The 22,462-nt window shown below is 40.4% G+C and overlaps 2 protein-coding genes across 3 annotated transcripts; both read left to right on the top strand.

Moving 5' to 3' along the window:
- The first annotated feature begins 345 nt into the window (after window positions 1-345).
- pfkmb (phosphofructokinase, muscle b) lies at window positions 346-8,162 on the top strand. Its single transcript, XM_020646845.3, has 22 exons — window positions 346-568; window positions 1,822-1,895; window positions 2,302-2,379; window positions 2,674-2,863; window positions 3,054-3,219; window positions 3,308-3,352; window positions 3,732-3,840; window positions 3,937-4,032; window positions 4,115-4,207; window positions 4,651-4,776; window positions 4,931-4,995; window positions 5,082-5,145; window positions 5,251-5,397; window positions 5,520-5,590; window positions 5,694-5,781; window positions 5,908-6,060; window positions 6,149-6,313; window positions 6,399-6,460; window positions 6,548-6,659; window positions 6,790-6,889; window positions 6,997-7,102; window positions 7,922-8,162. Exons 1-22 carry the CDS (start codon window positions 484-486, stop codon window positions 8,058-8,060), a joined length of 2,334 nt encoding a protein of 777 aa, XP_020502501.2. The 5' UTR covers window positions 346-483; the 3' UTR covers window positions 8,061-8,162.
- Window positions 8,163-8,900: 738 nt separating this feature from the next.
- espl1 (extra spindle pole bodies like 1, separase) lies at window positions 8,901-21,656 on the top strand. 2 transcript variants are annotated; one of them, XM_065954945.1, is made up of 32 exons: window positions 8,901-9,053; window positions 9,188-9,276; window positions 9,527-9,832; window positions 9,931-10,683; window positions 10,806-10,907; window positions 11,028-11,139; window positions 11,238-11,365; window positions 11,603-11,796; window positions 11,925-12,167; window positions 12,366-12,510; window positions 12,782-12,941; window positions 13,520-13,659; window positions 13,752-13,886; window positions 13,980-14,096; window positions 14,202-14,373; window positions 14,471-14,599; window positions 14,714-14,870; window positions 15,376-15,485; window positions 15,631-16,775; window positions 16,884-17,292; window positions 17,550-17,681; window positions 17,869-18,082; window positions 18,252-18,457; window positions 18,596-18,723; window positions 19,039-19,161; window positions 19,277-19,426; window positions 19,557-19,724; window positions 19,879-19,983; window positions 20,096-20,211; window positions 20,324-20,407; window positions 20,835-20,999; window positions 21,162-21,656. In XM_065954945.1, the coding sequence occupies exons 2-32, from the start codon at window positions 9,196-9,198 to the stop codon at window positions 21,361-21,363; spliced, it is 6,531 nt and encodes a 2,176-aa protein (XP_065811017.1). In that variant the 5' UTR covers window positions 8,901-9,053; window positions 9,188-9,195; the 3' UTR covers window positions 21,364-21,656. The 2 variants fall into 2 exon arrangements, with proteins under 2 accessions (XP_065811017.1, XP_065811018.1); XM_065954946.1 differs by having other exon boundaries at window positions 8,905-9,064.
- The last annotated feature ends 806 nt before the right edge of the window (window positions 21,657-22,462 follow it).

Below are 22,462 nucleotides of genomic sequence, written 5' to 3'. Positions count from 1 at the left end.
CTAAAAGGTCAAACAGTACACAGCTTATGTCTGACAAAGACAACATAATGGAGACAATAAAACCTTTTAAACAAACATGACGTAAGGAAGTAAAACTGAAAAGAAAACTACAACCAAATGCACATTTGATTATGTTTCTTAAAACAATATTTGACAGGAACTTTAACAGGATTGGCGATCAAGTGGGCTGAAAGTATTTGTGTGTGTGTGTGCGTGTGTGTGTGTGTGTGTGTGTGTGTGTGTGTGTGTGTGTGTGTGTGTGTGTGTGTGTGTGTGTCTGTGTGTGTGTGTGTCTAACTCTAAATCTAAATATGTTACCTATGTGTGCCTCCTTCAGATAGTTAAGCTGCATACCCCTTCTCCTGCTCTTACTCAGCATAGCAGCAGGCTGTGTTACAGGTGAGAGGCTCCATGCTGTAGCAAGGATTGCAGGCATTTTTTTTTAAAGACCTTTTTCCCTCAGACAGCTCCAGCTCCAGGACCATGGCACAAAAGGCTCCTGTGGACCCAACCAAGATAGGAGAGGGTCGGGCGATCGCTGTGCTGACATCGGGAGGCGATGCCCAGGGTGAGTGGAGGGTCTCTAGGGCATGTGCAAGCGCCAATGTGAGCATGTATGCTGTTTGTCTTACTCAGCAGGTGTTGAGAGGATCGAATGTGTGAAGTTGCTGCTTAGTGTTAGGGGTTCTTGAATGAGGTAATATTTTAGGGGTTAAGTGAGTCATATAGAAATCTGGAATACAAGTTTTGATGACTCTTGAATATAGTCTTGGTTGTCTTGGAGAACTGACTGCACTTTAAGGAGATATTTAAGCTAAAAATGTATCATTAGCATTTCGACACAAAGTAATAATTTAAATGATCAAAAACACCAAAATAAATATTTATTTTGGAAAACATAAAACAGTAAACTTTGCGTTTAATTTCATATTAAATCATGGTTGCACTGATCTTGTCCAGTAAATTTGCCAACTTGTAATTTTCATGACTTTTAATGATACATTCAAGACTTCTCCACCAGACAGATGTATTCATTTTAAAAATCCAGCTTATTAAAAAAAAAGGGGGGGGGGGGGGGTTATCACATAGAGCTGCTAGGATCACTGAGTGGGCTGAATCTCCTCTGACCTTTAACTTGATGAGGAATATCTTCACGGTGACCTTTGGAATATGTGTCAGTGACCCACATAACACTGTGTTAGTTTTCCATCTGTCAGTTTTCATGCCCATCTTAACTTCATAGGTCCCCAATCAGGTTTTATATTGTAAAACTGCAAAGCTCACTAACCCTATACCCATTCTCCATTCACTCTTCAAATAATAACTGTCTCATTACAAATTTACCTGAGAGTCATCATTAGACCTTTAAGTTATTTCTCCCTGATACTTCTTGTTCTCATTCTAACGCGTTATCTGGTATGAGGGCTAAATTTAGAGGTATGACCTTTCAGTCATGTTAGTAAAGATGTTTGTTGGAGTGAGCCATCCTGCTCCTCCTGTCTGCCCTTTCCTCTCTTACACTGTAAGCAGAGATACTTTTGGCAGTCTACAAGCTAATCTATATCTTGTCCTTTAGGCGACCTGCTGAGTGTTGAGTGTGGCAGTTCATGGAAAGACTGCATACTCAAATATAAAATCAGGCATAATTCACTCAGAATCCATGAAAAAAATATTAATACTGCAATCATTTTTGCACAATTATGAACACAGCTACGAAAAATAATATTTCCCAATGCTTTTATAGCAAATCTTTCTGTGTGTGATCACAAGGATCTCGCATAAGGATATCGACTTACTTCTACACACACATTGTTCTTTCAGGTATGAATGCAGCTGTGAGGGCCACAGTTCGAGTAGGACTTTATACTGGAGCCAAGGTGTATTTTGTCCATGAGGTAAAAACGATTTATTTATTCTCACTCGCATTTTATATTTTTGTTCCAACATCTGCAAAATAAATCGAGAAAATTGTCAGCCATTAAATTCACAGGGCTCAATTTAGAGTCTTTTTTTGCAGGTTCAGTCTATCCAGTAATTCCAAACACAAATCAAACAAACTGCCGTTTTTCTATGAGATTAACTTAAGTGATAAATCAATAGCAACATTTGCTTTTGATGGACAATTTCCAGTACTATGTTATTGCCTAAAAACACAAAATCACTATTACCTTTAAGTATATTGTAAACAGAAACCATGTGGAATCAAAGAAATTGCCTATATGTCAAATTAGACAAAGCCTGAAGGTTTTTAGATGACCTTTTCAAGAAGGTGATGTGTGTTGCCGCTCTGTTTGTTGTCAGGGTTACCAGGGTCTGGTGGATGGAGGCGACAACATCTGCCTTGCTACTTGGGAGAGTGTGTCAATGATGTTACAGCTGGTGAGAATAAGCACATAGATGAAAAACCATGTTAATTGGATGTTTATCATGTCACTGCTGTTTTAAACATTTGTTCAGCTTACCACATAAGACAGATGGATGATCTGTGTAACTGTAGCAACCCATATGGTCCTATAGTGAAACTCTGAAGGTCAAAAGGTTAATTAAATGCCAAGGTTCCATTACAATAGATTTCATGGATCTTAAACATTTGAAAGCTTATAGGTTACAGATCATTCTCCTTCTCCTATTCTGCTTCTTCATGATTTGTGGTGTCCCGTTGCCTGACATGAGGGTGGGACGGTGATTGGTAGCGCTCGCTGTCAGGATTTCCGCACCAAAGAGGGACGCACCAAAGCTGCTTGCAACTTAGTCAAGCTGGGCATCACCAACCTGTGTGTGATTGGAGGTGACGGCAGTCTGACCGGTGCCAACCAGTTCAGAACAGAGTGGAGTGAGCTGCTGGCTGACCTACTTAAAGCTGGTGAGAGGCAAGACCCTAAAGTTCACTTTTCTGAGAAACATAGTCTAAAATGAAGCGTATGTGGAACAATCAACAATGCAACGAAGAAAATAGAAAATAAATGCTTATCTCAAATACAAGCCTACCCAAGGTTCTGGCCATTATCAGAGCTCAAACTGAACTGTATCTGAAGGTGTTTTAATGTGTTCAGGCAAGATCACGTCAAATGAGGCCAAGTGCTCCTCCCATCTCAACATCGTTGGCATGGTGGGCTCCATTGACAATGACTTCTGTGGCACAGACATGACCATTGGCACAGATTCTGCACTGCATCGCATAATAGAGATAGTGGATGCCATCACTACCACAGCTCAGAGGTTTAATACAACTTTTCATATATTTAATTTATGGAAAGAGCTGTTATGCAGTTTGAAGAATCTTGACATGAAATGTCTTATTTTGCAGTCACCAAAGGACATTCATCCTGGAGGTAATGGGCCGGCACTGTGGGTAAGTAAACTCTTTGTGTCTGCTTCTTAAGCACAATTTATTCATGTGGACACATAGTCTATACGGTACTGTAATTGGGTGTTTATTAGATTCATTAGCACAAGGTTTTCTGCTCTACTGAAGACCAGGAAATGAATTGAGCCCATGCCATTTGACAGTGAAGGGTAGATGTTGACTGTTTTAAGTAAAACAATTTTTTATGTAAAAATGTCATCTTCTGCCACCATGGCAACAAGGCTTTCTAAAAATATTCCTGTTTATTTCAAGATTTTAAGACTAACATAGTTTTTTGGGGTTTTTTTTACATAAGCTTCAGGTTCTTGACTTAATAGGTTATAAGTTTTGCGAACTAACCTAGCTTGTTATTCTTTATCTACAGATACCTGGCTTTGGTGACAGCTCTGGCCTGTGGAGCAGACTGGGTGTTCATCCCTGAGATGCCTCCAGATGAGGGATGGCAGGAGCATCTTTGCAGAAGACTGGCAGATGTAATTGTCTTGTCCCGCATCATCCTCACGACTAGTTTGAATCTAGCTAAAAAAAGGTCTGCATGCCAGTTTTAATGGTTTCCTTATTCCTCTCAGCAAAGAGTCCGCGGGTCCCGTTTGAATATTATCATTGTTGCAGAGGGAGCGATTGATCGTGATGGTAAACCTATTACATGTGACCTTGTCAAACAGGTCAGCAATGGCAAAACAACAGCACATATATATTGGCTCTTCTTATGATGCAGACTACTACAAATATCACCTTTCTGTCTAGCTGGTTTCAAAGAAGCTCGGCTTTGACACCCGCACCACTATCCTGGGCCATGTACAGAGAGGAGGAACACCTTCGGCCTTTGACAGAATCCTGGTAAATTGCATCCATGTATTTAAAACAAACAAAAGTTCACCTATGAATATTATTTATTTGTTAATTTTGCTCCCCAGAGAGGAGTTTGTTTCTAAATCAAGCAGTGGTCTGTATGTATATAAACACAAAGTGGCAACAAAGTTAAGCTTGCATTCAGCTCAGCTGCAGGATTTTACTGCAGGGCTGTCTTTTGGGGGGTTTCTAACAAGATATGTGCCCTCTGGTGGCCCTACAGGCTTCTGTTCTTTTAAAACATATTTTTATGCAAATTGTTATTTCTTGACAACCTTTTTAACCTCTTAATAATCTTCCTTTTTTAGCTTAACACTTTATACATTTTTATGAATTATGTACACATTTTTTAACTCTTTACACAAACATTGTGAAGAAACATCATGTATCTGCTTTGATAAGTGTCTACTTTTTATATTATCATGATTCAGGCTAGCAGGATGGGGGTGGAGGCAGTGATGGCTCTGCTGGAAGCTACACCAGACACTCCCGCCTGTGTAGTCAGCTTATCTGGAAACATGGCTGTCAGACTGCCTCTCATGGAGTGTGTGCAAGTGGTGAGACAAACCTTCGCCTGCAGTCTGTACAAAAAATGAAGAGGGCCTTAGCTGCATGTGCTGTTTTTTAGCTTTACAATAGATGGCAACTATAAGTTTGGTATTTCCCATAATATTAGGAATCAATCCTCAACCTTACTTTCTTTTTTACCAGACTAAAGATGTCACTACAGCCATGGCTGAAGGGAGGTTTGAAGAGGCTGTGAAGCTCAGGGGAAAGTGAGGCATGCAAATTTGTGTTATCCATGTAAAGTTTATGAGTTTTGTGTTCTGTTTTTAATTATATGCATGATGTTTGCCTATAGGAGCTTTGAGAACAACTGGAACACGTACAAAATGCTTGCTCATGTACACATCCCAGATACAAAGGTAAGGAACTTTACAGTCTGACTGTACATCAAACTGTCTCTAACAGTAAATTAGCCCCACCTTGGACCACATTATTGTGACAAATATCTCATGTGCTTGTGCCAGAGTAACATCAACATCGCCATATTGAATGTTGGAGCGCCATGTTCTGGGATGAACGCTGCAGTTCGGTCAGCTGTCAGGATCGGGCTCCTCCAGGGCCACCAGATGCTGGCAGTGCATGACGGCTTCGATGGCTTGGCCAATGGAATGGTGAATTGTAGTTACACACACATTAACAAACAGGAGGGCTTCTTCTTTCATTACAGTTAAGTAGATTTATTAAAAATGCATAGCAAAGCACGTTATGAAGTGAGTAATTTGTCCCCGCACAGATTGAGCCTATTGGTTGGTCTGGTGTGGCCGGATTGACGGGAAAAGGGGGCTCCATGCTGGGCACAAAGAGGTGATCAAACAAATCTTCTGTTTTGTATTGTAATCGTAATACATGTGTAAGATTTGTAAATGGCTGAATATATTTTGATTCAGTGTTTTTCACTTTATTAAAGATCCCTGCCAAATGAGTTCATGGAAGAGATCAGTCTCAACATCACTAAGTTCAACATTCATGCTTTAGTCATTATTGGTGGCTTTGAGGTAAGCAGCTCATTTATGACTACAATAGTCTATCCTAGCAGGTACTAACACTAAGCGCACTAAGGAAGCATGTTCATGACAAATTGCACTCAATTGCATTTTTCCTCCTCCCTCCCTGTCTTCTAGGCATTTGTTGGTGGTTTGCAGATGGTGCAGGCCAGAGAAAAGTATGAGGAACTTTGTATTCCCCTTGTAGTGGTTCCTGCTACTGTCTCCAATAATGTTCCTGGGTCTGACTTCAGTATCGGCGCTGATACTGCACTCAACACTATCACTATGGTAAAGTTCTCAAACAAATGTAATAAATGACAGCCCAACTTTGACCGAAAACCAATTATTTCTCTATCTTTTTTTCATCTTAATTCAGACATGTGACAGAATCAAACAATCTGCTGCTGGCACCAAGAGGAGGGTGTTCATTGTTGAGACCATGGGAGGATACTGCGGATACCTGGCAACCATGGCTGGTTTGGCAGCTGGAGCTGATGCTGCTTATATTTATGAGGAGCCTTTTAACATTCATGACCTCAAGGTCTGTCTTTATGAACATTCTTAATAGCAGAAGTAATGACATATATCTGTGATGGATTGAGGGTTTAGAGTTGATTTGTCTTTAGTTGAACGTAGAACATCTGGTGGAGAAGATGAAGACCACAGTGAAGAGAGGACTCATTCTGAGGTTTGCAGGAATCAGTGTAATTGCTTTTCTGAGTACAATTCAATTCACCGCCTGCATCTCAAGGCAAATATTCTACTTTTGTTCCAGAAATGAGAAATGTAATGCCAACTACACTACAGACTTTATCTTCCAACTGTACTCAGAGGAGGGCAATGGTGTGTTTGACTGCAGGAAAAACGTGCTTGGGCACATGCAGCAGGTGGGCAACTAGCCACTATTTTTATTTTGCACAACCAACTAATAGATCTTCTTTTTACTTTAAACAGACTCATTACACTTGCCATAACATTCAATTGCACACACCTAAGGACAGCTATCTTTTTTATTAGGGTGGAACACCAAGTCCTTTTGACAGGAATTTTGGCACCAAGATGGGGATCAAATCTGTGTTATGGTTGACTGACAAGCTGAAGGAATGCTACCGACATGGTGAGGACATGATCTCCAAGAATACATTAAATATTTAACACGATTGAACTTCTTGTGCTCTTTGTTCTAACATATAGCTGTCATTATTTTTTACCTTAAACCCCCAGGTCGTACCTTTGCCAACTCTCCAGATTCAGCCTGTGTGCTGGGCATGAGGAAGAGGTCTTTGGTCTTCCAGCCTCTTGCAGAACTTAAAGACCACACTGATTTTGAGTAAGATTTCTATACTGTCTAAATATTTTTCATTTCTTCTCTTATGCTAAGTATACACAATGAAACATTTAAGTTAGCTTTTCTAAACTAGAGTAAGAACATTATATATTGCATCACCATGGTCACAGCAAGCAAGGAGAGGAAAATTACAGAAACAATTGACCAGAGTTATAGGACTTGCAAACTGGAAGGCAGTCCAGTGCACATTTTTCCGTTGAAAAGACAACTTAAAGCCAACAAAAGACATTCATAAGTAATTCAAATGTGAACATTTTTTCCCTCTACTATTTAAGATGATAGTTTACTGAGAATTCTGCTCCTGTCACAAGATTCATGACACATTCACACACAGGGATTGCCAAACTGCTTCTAATAACTATGGTAACTAATTTGATTGGAAAGTGAGCAGTGCATCACAGTTGCCAACCATTATCAAATTTACAAAACAGTAAAGTGTGTCGTGACCATATTCAAGCCAGCTGAAAAATAGTTGAAAAAAAGGTCTTGAACAGCTTGATCCTATTTCTCCCTTTTTTTCAACCAATTTTCAACTCTGAAATCCAACTTTAAGTATTTTAACATACACATTTCGAGCTTCCCAGCATGAGCTTAACTCCAGAGAAAATGGCCTCTGTATGACCATGGTGAACAGATTCTTCTTGTGGGTTTGATTTGAAGTCGTCTGATCCCTTGTGGTCAAAAGAACTTAACCCAACTTGGATTTGAAATATCTCACTTATATTGCTTGGTTACCTGGCACAATTGTTTTGTTGTTGTATTTTTTTTCTTTGTGCACTGGCATTTTTTTGTACTCCACAGACACCGTATTCCAAAGATACAGTGGTGGCTAAAGTTGAGACCCATCCTGAAAATCCTGGCTAAATACAAGATCAATCTGGACACCACTGAAAGAGCTGCAATGGAACACATCATTAAGAAGAGGGGATTAGCTCCTTAGTAGACATGAATGTCCTTTTCTTAAAACACTGCGTAAACCATCTCTCTGAAAAGTGCAATATTAATCAAAAAGATGATAATAAAATCTCTGGAAAAAAAAACACTTTCTCTTAAATGTTTTATTTATTCACACTTTGTACATTTGTTTACTCACTCAATGAGCCCTTGGAAGACTGATCTGACATAAGAGCAATGAAACATCTTTTGGTGGAGGGGGGCGGGGGGGTCACTTCTCTATTAGCTCTGCACTTCTTATTCTGAAAGTTTTCCCAATGCTTCTTTGAAAAAACTGTTTAAGCCCTGTCATGGTTAATGGGGACTGGAAATGAAAAGCATTGTAAGCATTATTTGTTGATTTATTATTGTTATTATTTGTTGGTCCTTGACCTGCACTTTGGTAAATAATGTATACATTTATTGTGTAATATAAGCCTATAATAAAAATTGCTCCGCTCCATCAGACTCTATACACTCAGATGATCTAGCTGATTGTGGAGTTTGCTTTATTGGATTGGAAAGCTGACGAGTGAGGAAATGTGGGATGAGAGTGTGGGATGACATGCAGCAAAGGGCCAAGATCAGGTTAGAAGCCCATGACCTCTGTACATGGGGTTCACGCTCTGACCACTGAGCTAAACCCACGCCCCTGTGTGATGGATTAAGATGACTCAAACCTCCAATCAATATAGCTGTCCATCTAGCTAAGCCTCACTTCTGTCTACATAGTGGTTCAGGGATGACAATAAAAACTACAATACCCACAAGTCCCTATTTTTCCGGTTAAACCGGAAGAGCAATCTGATTGGTTAGCAAACACCTTTCAAATGCAGTGCGCGGCGGCGCAGAGTCGATGGTTGGTGAAGATTTGAATCTTTTACTTCACAACACAAGTTTAGCAGCGGCCGAAAAGCTGCTTAAATATGATATTCTGAACAACGAATCTGCTTTTTATCTTTTCTGAATAAAAGTGTTGCTACGGAGCTTTCCTCTGAGAGTAAGTCACAGGTCAGTCTCTGGGTTATGAAACGTTAACGTTGCTACGTCATGTTGTGGTTAATGTCGCTAACGTTAGCTAAACTTTTAACTTTCAGTGTCAAAGTAACACGACTTGGTTTGATTTTGTTACAGTTGTCAACATGAAGTGTTTGAAAGCGGAAGAATACATCAAACGGACTGCCTCTGTGAAAGAGACGGAGCTTTTATTTCGTGAACTGCAGGTTAGTATCTTTAGTAACATAAATCACGTTTATACCTTTAAACGTTTTGAGAGTTTATAGTTTCACCAGAGGACATGGTTAAATGTGGAACTTCAAAAACGGGATTTTAAACAAACCGAGAGTTCTATTTTCTGTATTTAGATTTGGTATGTTTGGTGTGTTTTATATATAAACTATATTACAGTGACGTATGAGAAGAGACACTGAATCTGACATGTTTTCTTAATTTTCATATTGTTACATTTTGCAGGAGTTCATTAAGAGTAATCCAGGCATTCAGGGCCGCACACTGTGTGACAGGGTCATCAGAGCCTGTAACCATCACCTTGGAGCTGGGTCCCCTGACTATGACCATGTGAGTCAGTTGGTACAGCTGGTGGAGCTCTCCCTTCAAGGCTATGATATTTCTGCAGCAGTTGTTGCCCAGAGCAGTCCTCTGTACATGGAAAAGATCATTTTCCATATTGTCAAGAATTTAAGCTCCCAAGGACCTCATAGTTTATGCAGCCATGTAGCTGGGTTACTTTACAACAGGCTTACAGTCCCAGCCCAACAGGTGTGTATCGTCTTCTTTTCAACAGAATTCAGTAAAATGTGATTTTTCTTTATCTTTAGCTTTGGCACTAACAAAGAAGCCTCTTGTATGGTTCATAGGCTGAGGACTACTGCGTCCTCGTGCGAAGCTGCTTCTCCGTGCTCTGGAACGGACTCTCTGCCTCCAAAGACAAGAAAATATTGAATCCTCGAGACCAACTCCACTGCCACATACAAGCCCTGGGCTTCCTCCTGCTGTTGGACACAGAAAATGCAACTACCTCTATCTCAAAAGCTCCTATTTACGCAGAGGATGCCATCAATGAATTTGAGACCAGTTGTGGAGTGATAACAAAGGAAGATGCTTCTTTCCTTCTGCAGGAAGTGCACGCACTTTTCAACAACTGCTGGACCAGTACTCAAGACTTTGAGGGGAATGGGCTCAAGCACTCTACTAAGCGATCATGTTTATATGTGCTTTCTGAAATGGTGCTGGTTATAGTTAAGATGCTTTGTAAGGCCGGACACCATGATCTGGCCTCCACCTTCATGAATGAAATTGAGAGCAAGATCAAAGACCATGTTGACTGTCAATGTACAGCTGTGGTGCTTGGGAAATGGGCACTGAAAATTCATTCAACGACGAAGGCTGGTGGAGAGAGCGGCCAGGCTTTGAAAGAATGTGCAAGAGCCTTGAGGTGTCTTTCATCTGACCTGGGGGACCAAGAAGCCCATGCACTTCAGGAGGGATGCGGACTGGTCATGTGGGCTGTGGAAAGTGGCGACTCTAAGGGGTTAAGTGGGCCTTTGCTTCTGGCTTGGTTTTCATTTCTTGAGGAGTACCAAGAACTCATATTGAAGATGTTAAAGAAGGTGAGAGTAATTACTGACCAGGAGAATAGTTCAGAATATCTGTCCATGTGTCATTCTTTAAAGTCAGAGTTGTACAGGTTACTAAGCCTGTTTTCGTTCTTTTCTTCTTTTTTTTTTTACAGGATGGGAAATGCCAGGCAGAGAGCAGCAGACTTCAACAGGCTCTTTGCTTCAGTATTTACCAGGGGTTTGTTTTCGCTTATGAGAGCATGCTCGCATCACAGGTGAGGCTGATCTTCTGTAACGTCAAGTTGGCAGATGATTCACACAGTAACAACTTGTTTTCAGAGTTCTTAAAGTACTTGGTTTAGGATTTAGTGTGGAATGTGATTTCTTGTTTACAGCTGGAGGACGGTGACACGCTGGAAAGAGTGCTGCTGTACTGCCAAGCTACTGTTGGACTAATGATGACAGAACTTCGAAAATTGCCCAGTGAAAACCTTCTTGTCAAAGCAGGTAACTTGGTAGCTTAGCTTTCATGTAAATTCTAATGTTAATGTATATCAATTATAATAATATCAAGTGTCAATGTGTTTATTTAATCTTCCGTCTAGTGGTCGCAGTCAGCAACTTGGCTTGTGGATTGTACAACCGGCGTCTCTACAACCAGGGCTTCACGCTGGTTGAGATCCTCTGCAGAGATTTATCCAAGAATGTCCCCGCCTCGCTTTCTGTGGACAGAGTAAGCGATTTAAGTGTTTTGTTTGAATACGTCTAACATTGTCCCTGTTTGACAAAATACACATTTTCTATCTTATCTGTTCGAAATGACTTTGCTTTGCAGACACAGGATTACCTTATGGTTGTAATTGGGGTTTTGGTTTTAGATGAGCTACATTCTCAATTGATCCCTGAAGAATCAGTTGTACATGAATCTTTTTAGTCATTTATATCGTTATCATGTCATTTCATCATTTAGCTGAGCAGACTCTTCATGCTGGCCGTGCAGACGTCTCGGCGGGCCGGACATCTGGCTCGAGCACTGGACTGGGTGATCATGTGGCTGAAGACTCTGGGGGACAAAATCACTACTCATATGTCTGAACCGGTCTCTCTGTGGGTGAAAACAAAGACTGACGCAGCCCGAAATTCTGAGGAAGACATCCGTCTCAGGTACAGACATAATTAACTTCTTTGTTGTTATTGTTAAAAAAAAGTATAAAGTTATGAATCAAAGTTAATTAATGGGATAATAATGGAAAAGATTATTCTTAAAGTTGTTTTGTCCCATCCCAAAACAGGACTTTACATGACGGTTTTTGTCCTGATGTCCCTGATGAGCGAATAATGCTTTGCCTCTTGGAGGAGGAGCTGCGTGCCTATAAGGAGGTAGCAGGAGACACATCTCAGGAACGTTACAACACTCTGTGTGATCTGTTGGACATCTGCCACGAGGAGAGCTCTCACACTCACCTACGTGCCGTGTACCTCTGTGAAATGGCCCAAGTTGTGTGTTACCAGGATTTCAGTGAGCAGACTGACTGGTAGGAGATTTGAGTTTTCTTTTCTTTTTAAGCGTTTTTCATTTGTAGATACAAATCTGCTGATTTGTACGAGATTCAAATGTTGTGTTTAGAGTTCTAAGTGTAAAACACAACAAATCAAATATTCATTCCTGCTAAGCCAGACTGTGCAGCAATTAACTGTTTTGAGTGTTGATATTCATTGATTTGACTACACAGCTCAGCAGTTGATTTTACCCATGAGGCTTTGCGACTCCTGGAAGAAGAACCAGAGACTCCAGAGAAGTCTGATAGACTGAAGGATGACAGAGCCCATGCTTCACTTTGGCTCTTTATCTGCACCCTTGAGAAGAATCTCCAGGAGGTGAGCTTTGTTCAACCTGTCGGTACATAATGGACGTATTGTGTAGTTTATTCATCTTAATGTAACGAAATAACACATTTTTAGAAAATGTTGTATCATAATTCAAGAAAATAAATGACAGCATGTATTCAACATGTAGTATTCATGTTTTATGAACAGCTACAGTAATAATTAATGACTGTTTAACTTCAAATCAACTATCTGGGATTTAGTATCCATTCCGTGCACTGACCACATTTCTTGTGATTATTGATGCATGTGTTCTTTGCAGGCAATCGAGAGAGACAAAAAACAGCGGGAGTTGCGTGAGCAGATCCGATGTGCAGCCAATCCCATAGGAACCAATGACTTCGATTATGAGGACAAGCAGAAAACACAAGAAAGCTTCATGGTCTATGAAGGCCTGCATTTCAACCTGGCTGCAGAGAACAGTAGGAATCTCCTTTTTTTTTTTATATATATATATATTGTTTGAACTTTAGAAACGTGTGATATGATGATGATGCATTGTATCGTTGTGTTGTTCAACACTAAGACTACTTTTAAATGTAGATAAAAACATATGCGTTCGTACAGATACTCACCATTATCCAATGAGTCATGCTTTTAGAGGTTGTTTTGTTTTACCCAAATCAAAAAACCACATCAGCTCAAAGTTCAGTAACATAGAGGGAAATGCTTATAATGCTAACATCTTTTATCCTTTAGATATTCTAGATTTCATTGGAGCCTTTGTGACGTCTGTTTCTTGAGTTTTTGTAGATTTTTTTTTTTTTTTTTTTTCAGTTGTAAATGAGTTGCATGTTGTGTAATGTTTGTGTGTTGTGTTAAATGTTTGTGAATGTGTACATTGCTATCTAAACTGCAGGCCGCAGGAAGAATAGCTTCTTGCTTATGAGGATCAGAACCAAGAGTAAAGTTTGTTGGTTGATTAAGAAGAGATGTTGTCCCTTAATGTCTGTTGACACTGTTAGAGATACTGTTAGACATTGTTTTCTTGTCCTTAAAGAGTTGTGCAAGCCTTTGGAAAGAGCCCTGGATGAATGGTCAACACTTCTGCAGAGTGAAGTCCTTCCTTCTGTCAGAAACCCCAAGCAGACCTGCAGCTCCATTGCTTTGACTGCGACTCTTTTCAAGCTCATGGGAAAGGTAACATACACAGAAGCTGGTTAGTGTTGTGTATATATTACGGGTTTGGTGAAGACATTGTTTTCATTAAACCTCCTCTGTCTCTTGTGTAGCCTCTGAAGGCATTGGAAGCCTACCAACTGACTATTGGACTTTCCCGACAACTTGCTGATGCCCATGGATGTGCCAGCTCCCTCTGTCAATCTGCCAGTATTCTTTTAGATATGGGAACCCCTGAACTGGCTTTGGTAATGCAATTCTGTTATAATTATTTCTAGCAGACTTACCACCGCTCACGTGTAGTAAAGGATTTATTTTAAATCTTTGTGTCGTTTCTTTAGGCACAGCTTGAGCAAGCAGAAACCTTCCTTAACTCGGACTCCACTGCTGATGGACCCTCTTCTCTGTCTATGCTGACCGTTCTGTTGAAAGCTCAATACTGCTACATCACAGGACAGGCAGGAAACTCAGCTTATAACAGCATATTTATTGGATTGTATTTTTATTTTTTGCTTAAAGTGGAAATTCTATAACAAAATTTGTCATTTCTCACCACACAACAGGTTGACCTTGGGGTGCCTTATCTGTGTAAGGTGCTTAAAGAAGTGAATGAGCAGAGGCAGTCAAAGAGTTGGTACCTGCTGCGGGCTCGAGTGCTCCAGACCTGCAGCTCCTATCTTAGTTTGGACACGACTGCACTGCCACAAGCCCAGAGAAGTCTCATCACTCAGCCTGGTTAGCCAAAGCATTTTCTACAGGATTTCCTTCTTGATTTTGCATTTTGAGATTGTAGAAGTGAGGTTTGGAGTCATAACTATGTTCTTTTTACTAGGTATAAACGGCCCAGACACTGCCTTGTACGAGAGTCTGAAGCTTCTCTGCAGTCTGCTGGTCACTTTAGTGGGGAAAGGCCTTTACGGGACAAACAGCGGCAACGCAGACATGCGCTTTATTGACCAAGGTGCGTTTGTTCAACACTTGTACTGACAACAAAATGAAAGTATTCAAGAGTTTATAGATGATTATTTTAGGGCTGTGTGTAATGTAAACCCCATCTCCTTTGGTTTGTGAGCAGGAGATAACCTGGTGCTGAAGTGGCAGCTGCTCTCAGAGCTGTTAAAATGCTCCATGAAGATGGTGGCTGTGAGGAGCAGCTGTGGGGCCATCAATGATGCGAGGCTGCAATGCCTGGAAGCTCTCAAACTTGCCATCAAGCTCCAAGCACTTAGCCAGTGAGTACATCAGCTGAGTTTCAGTAACGATTTTGGCTTCTTACGATCATGAAAACAAGATATTCCAGATTAAAATATTTCTCTGCTGGATGGTGCTAGTTTTGTTGTGTGTGGTGAAAGTTTTATATTTTGGCCACATGAGTACATCACCACTACCTCTAAAACATAGTTCATTTATTTACATTTTATTGTGATCAAATATGATTATTTTTAAACATTTTAATTAATTTCACTTTTTTATTTCATTCATTACTCGTGTTTCAAAGTGTTCCCAATGTGAAAGTCTTAAAGGTGTTTAAATTCCATAAATTCATGGGTTGCGCATGTTGTCAAATCAATGGGTCATCGTGATCTCAATATCAATCAAAATACTCGTGATTATGATGTTTGCAGCCGTAGTCCACTCCCCTCCCCTCTAACAAATCCTACATTTATTTTTACTTATCTCCCGATTCATTATTTGCTTATCTTATCATAACTTTTTTTTTGTTTGTGCCATTTCTAGATGTGCTGAGCTGCTTGTGATGAAAGCTGAGTTGGAGCTGATGCAGGGGGAGGAAGAAGAAAGTGGAATTGATTTAGACAAAGTCAGAAACCTTATAGAGCTTTGCACAGGTCTGTTGATTGTACAGAATTGTACTGATTTAATGTTGTTCATTGTGTTTCAAATACAAACACTTGGTTTACAATATGTGGTTGTATTCCACTGTTTTCAATTGTTTTATTAGGCTACTCAACTGACTTTTCCTCTATTCCTCAGACTTTTCTGATCAGGTACAGAAGTCAGAGGTGAAAATCAAACCTCGGAAAGGTCGCCCAAGGAAGAAAGCCGAGTCTTCCCTTCCCAATTTAGAGGATGATGAAGATAAGGGAATCCTGAGCACTAGATGGATTTCCAAGGAACCGATAGTGAGGGATCTGGCCAACTCCCCGCCTCTCAAAACTCAGCCTCGCCGCTGGCTCTCCTCCCTGGACCATGACTCTGACTGCCAGTGTCATTGCTGCTCTGAGCCAAGCCTGGGACGTGTTACTGCTCGGTGGGCAGCTATACAGGCAGATCTAGTTCTGAAAATGGATCCAAATGAAGCCCGTGTCAGTTTGAAACTTCAATGGGCAACATTAGCCCGCTGTCAGAGTGTTTCTACTAAACTTGGGGAAAAATTGTCTAAACTTTACCCAGCTAGTAGTCCTGCCAAATGCCTCTATAGACCCTCCCTGATGCAGGACGTAGTGGGCCGTGTGTACCTGCGCATGGCCCTGTCTTGGCTGGAACCAGGGCTTAACAAGGTCAGTGGTATATGGAAAATACTGGAGGCTGGTTTAGCATTTGTTGATTCCAAGCCCTGTCCTGACCTTAGACCTGTCAAAGCAGGACTAGTGGCGGCGAAGGCTCTAGTTTCATTGGTTACCTTTGCTGCCAAGAAGGACTGCACCCCAGAGGAGCTTTTCTCAAATGTTTGGACTTGGAATGCACCAAAAATGGATGAAGAGCTAAAATCGGAACAGAAAACAGTGCCTAACTCATCCTGCATTAAGAAGCCTAAAGAGACTCTTAAAACCCAAGACATGCCTGAAAAAACAAAGGACGCAAAGAAGGTCAAAGTTGTCAAGCCCAAGACTCAAGTGACAAGCTCCTCTACCAAAGGAAAGGGACTGGTTCCCATGACACCTGTAACAGTCAAGTCAAAGTCCTCTAGGAACCTTGGCTCTTTTGACTTTAACACGGTGGTTCCAACTTTGGCCTGTACTCCTGTTCAAAGACTGAAAGCCCCTGCTTCAGTGCAGAAAGCACCAAGGACTGCCCCAAAGCTGCAGTTTCAAGTCTATAAAGAGTTGTCACCGGTTCAAGACAAGGCCCAACCTGTCCCTGCTGCCCCCAGACGCACAAAGAAATCACGCTACAAGGTGAGTGTTTTATCAGAGAAAAATATCATTTTATTTAAAAACGAATTGCTTTAGTGTTTTTGTTAAAAAAATTTTTTAAAAAAAATCTCTCTTTTTCTGTAATTACAGATAGAGTTTAGTGACGAAAGTGACACAGAAACAAATAACCAGGCAGAACCCAAAGAAACTGATATCCCTAAGAAGCGAACCACAGCAAGAAGAGCCACCCAAAGCAGTAAAACATCTTCAGATCCTCCTGCGGAGAAGGTCCAACTCAAGAGGCAGGCAAAGGGGAAGAAGAGCTCTGCAGTAGCTCGGGCCACCTCCTCTGAAGATGACGGGGCTTCACTTTGCCAGTCTGCCCCAACGAGAAGAGGAAGAACCAGACGGGTGCTGTCCAGGGCGGAGGCAGATTCAATGGAAGAGCCGGACACAATGAGGACCATCGATGAGGAATCTACAGAAGTCCTGGACATGAGCATTGAGCAGCTTAGGACATCAGACACTGAAGATAGTCCTGCTTCAAGTAAAGATATTGGTGAGTATTTTGTAGAAATGTGCAAACCTCCCATTAGTTATAAAAAGTCATGTAATAGTTGAACAGCTTCTAATATAATGAGTGAATATAATTCATACTATCCTTTTCTAACATATTGAAACATTTGATTTATTGGTGACTACACACTTAATCATTGTAGAATAAAAAAAAAAAATATATAAATATAATATTGATCTCAGTGTGCACTGCAACAGCATGATGGTCTGATCGTTAACCCTTTGCTTGACTCTCTGAAGACATCGATTTTGAGGTTTTGCGGCGGGACATGTGTTGTCATCTGGAAAGAGACGACTTGTCTGAACTGAAAAGCAGAGGTCACCTGAGAGAAGGTCCACAAACTCACCTGTCTCATTCAGACACCAGACCAGGTGAGGCTTTACACGAAAAAACCATTGGTCTGCAATGATCATGTTTATTTTATTGTGCAATAGCCTGCTAAAACTAATAATGTAAAAAATCTTCATGCATTAAAGCAAATTTAAATATGATGTGCATTCTAACAGTTTCAATCAGCCTTCTTTTTATCCTGTTTTTTTTTTTTTCTTCCCCCTTTAGACAATCTTTCTCTGGAGGATGTTCAGACTCTGCTCCGATCAGCCTGGTTGGCCCTTCAGCACTTCCCCAACCCCACCATCTACACCACACTCAGTTCTCTTCTGGCCTTGACCATGGGACAACAGGACCCCATAACTACAGCGATGTTGCACGCCCAGTCCTTGGGCATCACAAGTCGCCATCGCACAATCAGGCATTTAGCTAGTTGTCTCAAGTAAGCACATGCGCTATGTAGTGTCAGGTCAGGATTTCTCTTTTGAACAAAACCTTTTCCACATATTCACACACGGGACGGATGAGGAAAATGTTATAATTACCAAGTCATTTTGAAAATAATATCTAAAATTCAGGCATGTTTTGACAGTCATGATAATTTCTTACAGAAAGTTGAGAAAGTCGTCTGGTGAGCTGGCGGAGAAGATGGATACTCTGAGTCTTAATGAGCTCAGTCCAAGCAAGACCAAGAACTCAACTGAGCAGAGGCTGTCACAGTTGGAGAACATCTTCTCCTTCCCAACTGCTGATTCCTCCACTTTCCCCAAAAGCCACTGTCAAGAGTTTATGCAACAAATTCAACACCTTCCCCCAGGTAACAGTTAACGCTGTAAAACTTTCCTGTAACTTGCTTAATTATAAATACTTCATACTTTTGTGCTCCGTCAGGTAAGGAAAGAACAATGTGAATTGTCCTCTATGCATATTTTGAACACCTGTTTACCTTTTACAGGAGTGACAGTGTGTGTAATGTCTGTGCTCGGAATCAAAGCTGGTGAGATGGGTGACAGCATCATGCTGTCACGCCTTGAGAAAGGATCTGCCCCTGTCACTGTTCACATCCCAACCTCTAAACAGCAGGTGAGATATGAAAGGGGAAAAAAAGAGAGAATGATGGCCACAAGCTGAAAGTAGAGTGCAGGGAATGCATATGGATTTAGCAAAGTTAGAAAAAGGAATAGCTTTGACATAGTGGACAAATGTTCATATTTACTTTTCATCAATGACTAACTATGTCTTAATCTGTAAATTCAACCATTAAAATCAATAGAATTACTTTATCTGGAAAAACTAATGCCATAGTTTTTATGTTATACTCTGTATAATTCATTTCTCTGAGGTTCAGGAGGTATCATTAACATTACATATTATAACTTTTCTCTTTTTGTTCCCCAGCACTCCATTAGTTGGTTGGTTCAGGAAATCGATAGTATACAGGTGGAACAGAAGGCTGTGAGCTGCGTTTCTGAAAAAGCCAAGTGGTGGGAGGGCCGCAGGGCTCTGGACTCTAGAGTTGAGGTAAGTGGTAAAGAACAAAGGGTGTTGTTGGAAAGTCTCTGTTCTTCACAATCTCTGTATTATTGTGTTTGACTCAAATCAATGTCTCATAAAGGTTATATTCATATTTTTTCAGCGACTGCTAAAGGAAATGGAGGGACTGTTGGGATGTTGGAAGAGCTTTCTTCTGCCCCTTTCTTCAGACCCTGAGCTCTCCAAACAAGCCCGGCACCTTCACAAGTCGTTGTCTGCGAGAGGAGTGACAGCGAGTGAGGAGATGCTGAAGGTGGGGGATGTTTTTTTGTTTGTTTTTTTTTACCATTTTGCAGCAGCATCTTATTGAACACTCTGTCTTCGTCTCTTAAGCCGCAGTAAAAGAAACCAAAAAGCACCAACCCTTGTCTTGTGTGTTTCAGGCTGTGCTTTCAGCCTCCCCTGTGCTCTCCGAAGATGACCTTAAGCAATTTTCTCTGGGAGTTTCTCCACAGCTGGATATGGAGGGTGACCAGCTTCTGCATACATCTGTTTCCCAGCTCGTTGACAGAGAGGAACCCAAAGGTCATGTGGTTCTCATCCTTGACAAGGTTGGCTTCCTTATCTATATGTAATGCTGAATTTTCTAATATTCTGATTTGTACACAAAGGGGGGGGGGGGGATCTACAGTTACAATATGTTATTCTGAATTCAGACTGTTCCATAAATTTGAAGTCTTGCCCTCTGGGATTTTTCCTCTGCAGTACCTACAGAAGTTGCCCTGGGAGAGCATCTCCGTCTTAAGATCTTGCTCTGTCAGCCGGATGCCTTCACTGCACTCTCTCATTGGACTAATCATTCACAAAGAGGTGTGATTAAGCTTCATTACTGAGCCAGAGAGCCCAGTGGTGCAGATCTCATTTACTTTCGGAATAGTTTCTGTTGTGGTTTTGTTCATTTGTATTTAAATGTTCCCTTTAGGCTGACTCCAAGTCCATCCTGAAGGATGGGGTGGATACAAGGCAGGTGTTTTATGTGCTGGATCCTGATGCCAATTTGGGGAATTCTCAAGATCGATTTAAGGAATGGTTCAGCAGGTGAGAGCAGTGCACAAACCATTTAATTTGTATGCTGTTGTTTTTTCTTATTTTGTCATTGCTGTTCCATGTTCCCGTTTAAAAAATAAACAAAAAACTGTTCTTGTTAAAGTAAACTGGATTGGGAGGGTGTGTGTGGAGTTGCCCCTGACTCGGGTCGGCTGGAAGAAGCTGTTGCAACCAAGGATCTATACATGTGAGTCTATGATGATCTTAAGTATCTTTATAGAAAATCATGTTCAGGCTCAAACCTAGGCTGGAGCCAAAAAGTAACATTACAATAGAATGAAATATGTTGGTATCAAAGTTTGCAAGTCATTAGAAATGAGACATATGAGTACAGTAGCTGTGGGTCAGACAACAATTTTGAAGTTGATTACTTGATAAAGATATTTCCAAACTGCTTTTTAAAAGGTCATATTTGCTTGTTTTCTTAGTCTCTACTACTAGTTTCTGTTTTGCTTTTCTATTGCTATTTTATTGGCAAGAAATGTGCTTATTAAGAAAGTTAAACAATATATTATTAAACAACTATGATACAATGATGGTTATTTTTTAAGCTCTTCGATGAACTTTTTTTTTGTGTGTCCTATCCATGTCCCTCACATCCTCGGCTGCTTTAGTTTTGTGGGTCATGGTGCAGGCGCGCGATTCCTGGACAGCCAGGCGGTCCTGAAACGGCAGATGAGAGCAGCCGCTCTGCTCTTTGGCTGCAGTAGTGCCGCTCTGGCAGTGCGAGGGGATCAGGAAGGACAAGGCATCATCCTCAATTACCTCATAGCAGGATGGTGAGATATCTTTCTTTACTTCCTTTCATTAGCATTCTTGTTAATACTTGTGTATGTTGTCTTAATGGGACAATTACAGCAGCACAAGGATTACTATTGGATTATAATGGTCACTACAAATTTTCCTGAATTTTCCCTGTCCTGACTTTATTTCCACCGTAGCCCATTTGTTTTGGGAAACCTGTGGGATGTGACGGATCGAGACATCGACCGCTTCACAAAAGCTTTGTTAGAGTCCTGGTTCTCTGCCGGCTCTGGAGCGCCCCTCCTGGTTCACATGGGTCCATCACGTCAGGCCACACACCTCAAACACCTCATTGGAGCTGCACCTGTGGTCTACGGCTTACCAGTCCACCTGCAGTAGATCGTCTGAAAAGCCATGAGTCTTCTAAAAACAGGATATAAACAATCCCTGAAGAATCTAAATGTTATAGTGTCAGCCAAAAACCTGGACAACTTGTATTTAACTTGAAATTTAATCCTAGTATTTTTTTTGACAGGATTAATTTGTCACTTTTCTTTAATTTATACCAATGTTTCCATTTTAAACCAATGTTTTTATATTGGGAATGATTTTTAATGTGTATATGCTTGAGTGCATTTTTTAAATGTTGATTTAACAACATGTTGTGAATAAAAGTCTTTTCATATACAGTCCATTAGTCTCATTTTACTGAAAAGTGGGGTGAAAAAGTGATACTTATTGTAATTGTAAGATGTTCTGAAAATTAACAAGTTATTATCATTTGTATAATTATCAGTTAATAATTAGAAACTATTAAATATCTTACACAACCTATAGATATATGCCAATCTTGGCCTCTTTATTCTTATTTCAAGGTGGGAGGGGCCTTAACTCAGTGAATATTAATAATTACATTTGATTTTTCTTTATAGGTTTTTATATTAATAAATAATTGAAATGTCCATGGTCAGCTAGATTTTAAAGGCCCTTAGAGCCAATATTGATGTGATTGTTTTCATTAGATAGTGCATCACACTGTCATTTAAGATGCAAATAGATTGTCACTCCAAATCATAATTTCTCAAACAAAAGAGAAAAAGATATTTCGAATAAACTTTTTTCTCCAAGTTTGCCTTTAGAATTTGAATTGTCGCCTTATTTCTAGATAATTTAAGTTGGCAATTTTGATTGGAAAACAAAAATCTGTACTTCTCTTTACTAGTTTAATAGTAAAAAGACATTTACTTGCATCTTTTCACATTATGTACCAGTTTAATCTTGAAAAGGAGTTTTAACAGGTATGTATAAGGGTATTCACTTTGATTCACAAATGGAGTACAAGTTTCTATTCAATTTCACATTTGAGGATTACGATAAATTCACAGCATGTGCCGACAACTTCCACACAGCATGAATATTGACTGTAATGCCTATATTACTTTTACAATACATGCAATGCAAATCAACAAAGTCAAGTTTAACATAATTTATTATTATT

This window comes from Labrus bergylta, chromosome 5 (genome assembly GCF_963930695.1).
Source record: "Labrus bergylta chromosome 5, fLabBer1.1, whole genome shotgun sequence".
Taxonomy (NCBI): domain Eukaryota; kingdom Metazoa; phylum Chordata; class Actinopteri; order Labriformes; family Labridae; genus Labrus; species Labrus bergylta.
This window is presented reverse-complemented; position numbering and strand designations above follow the sequence as displayed.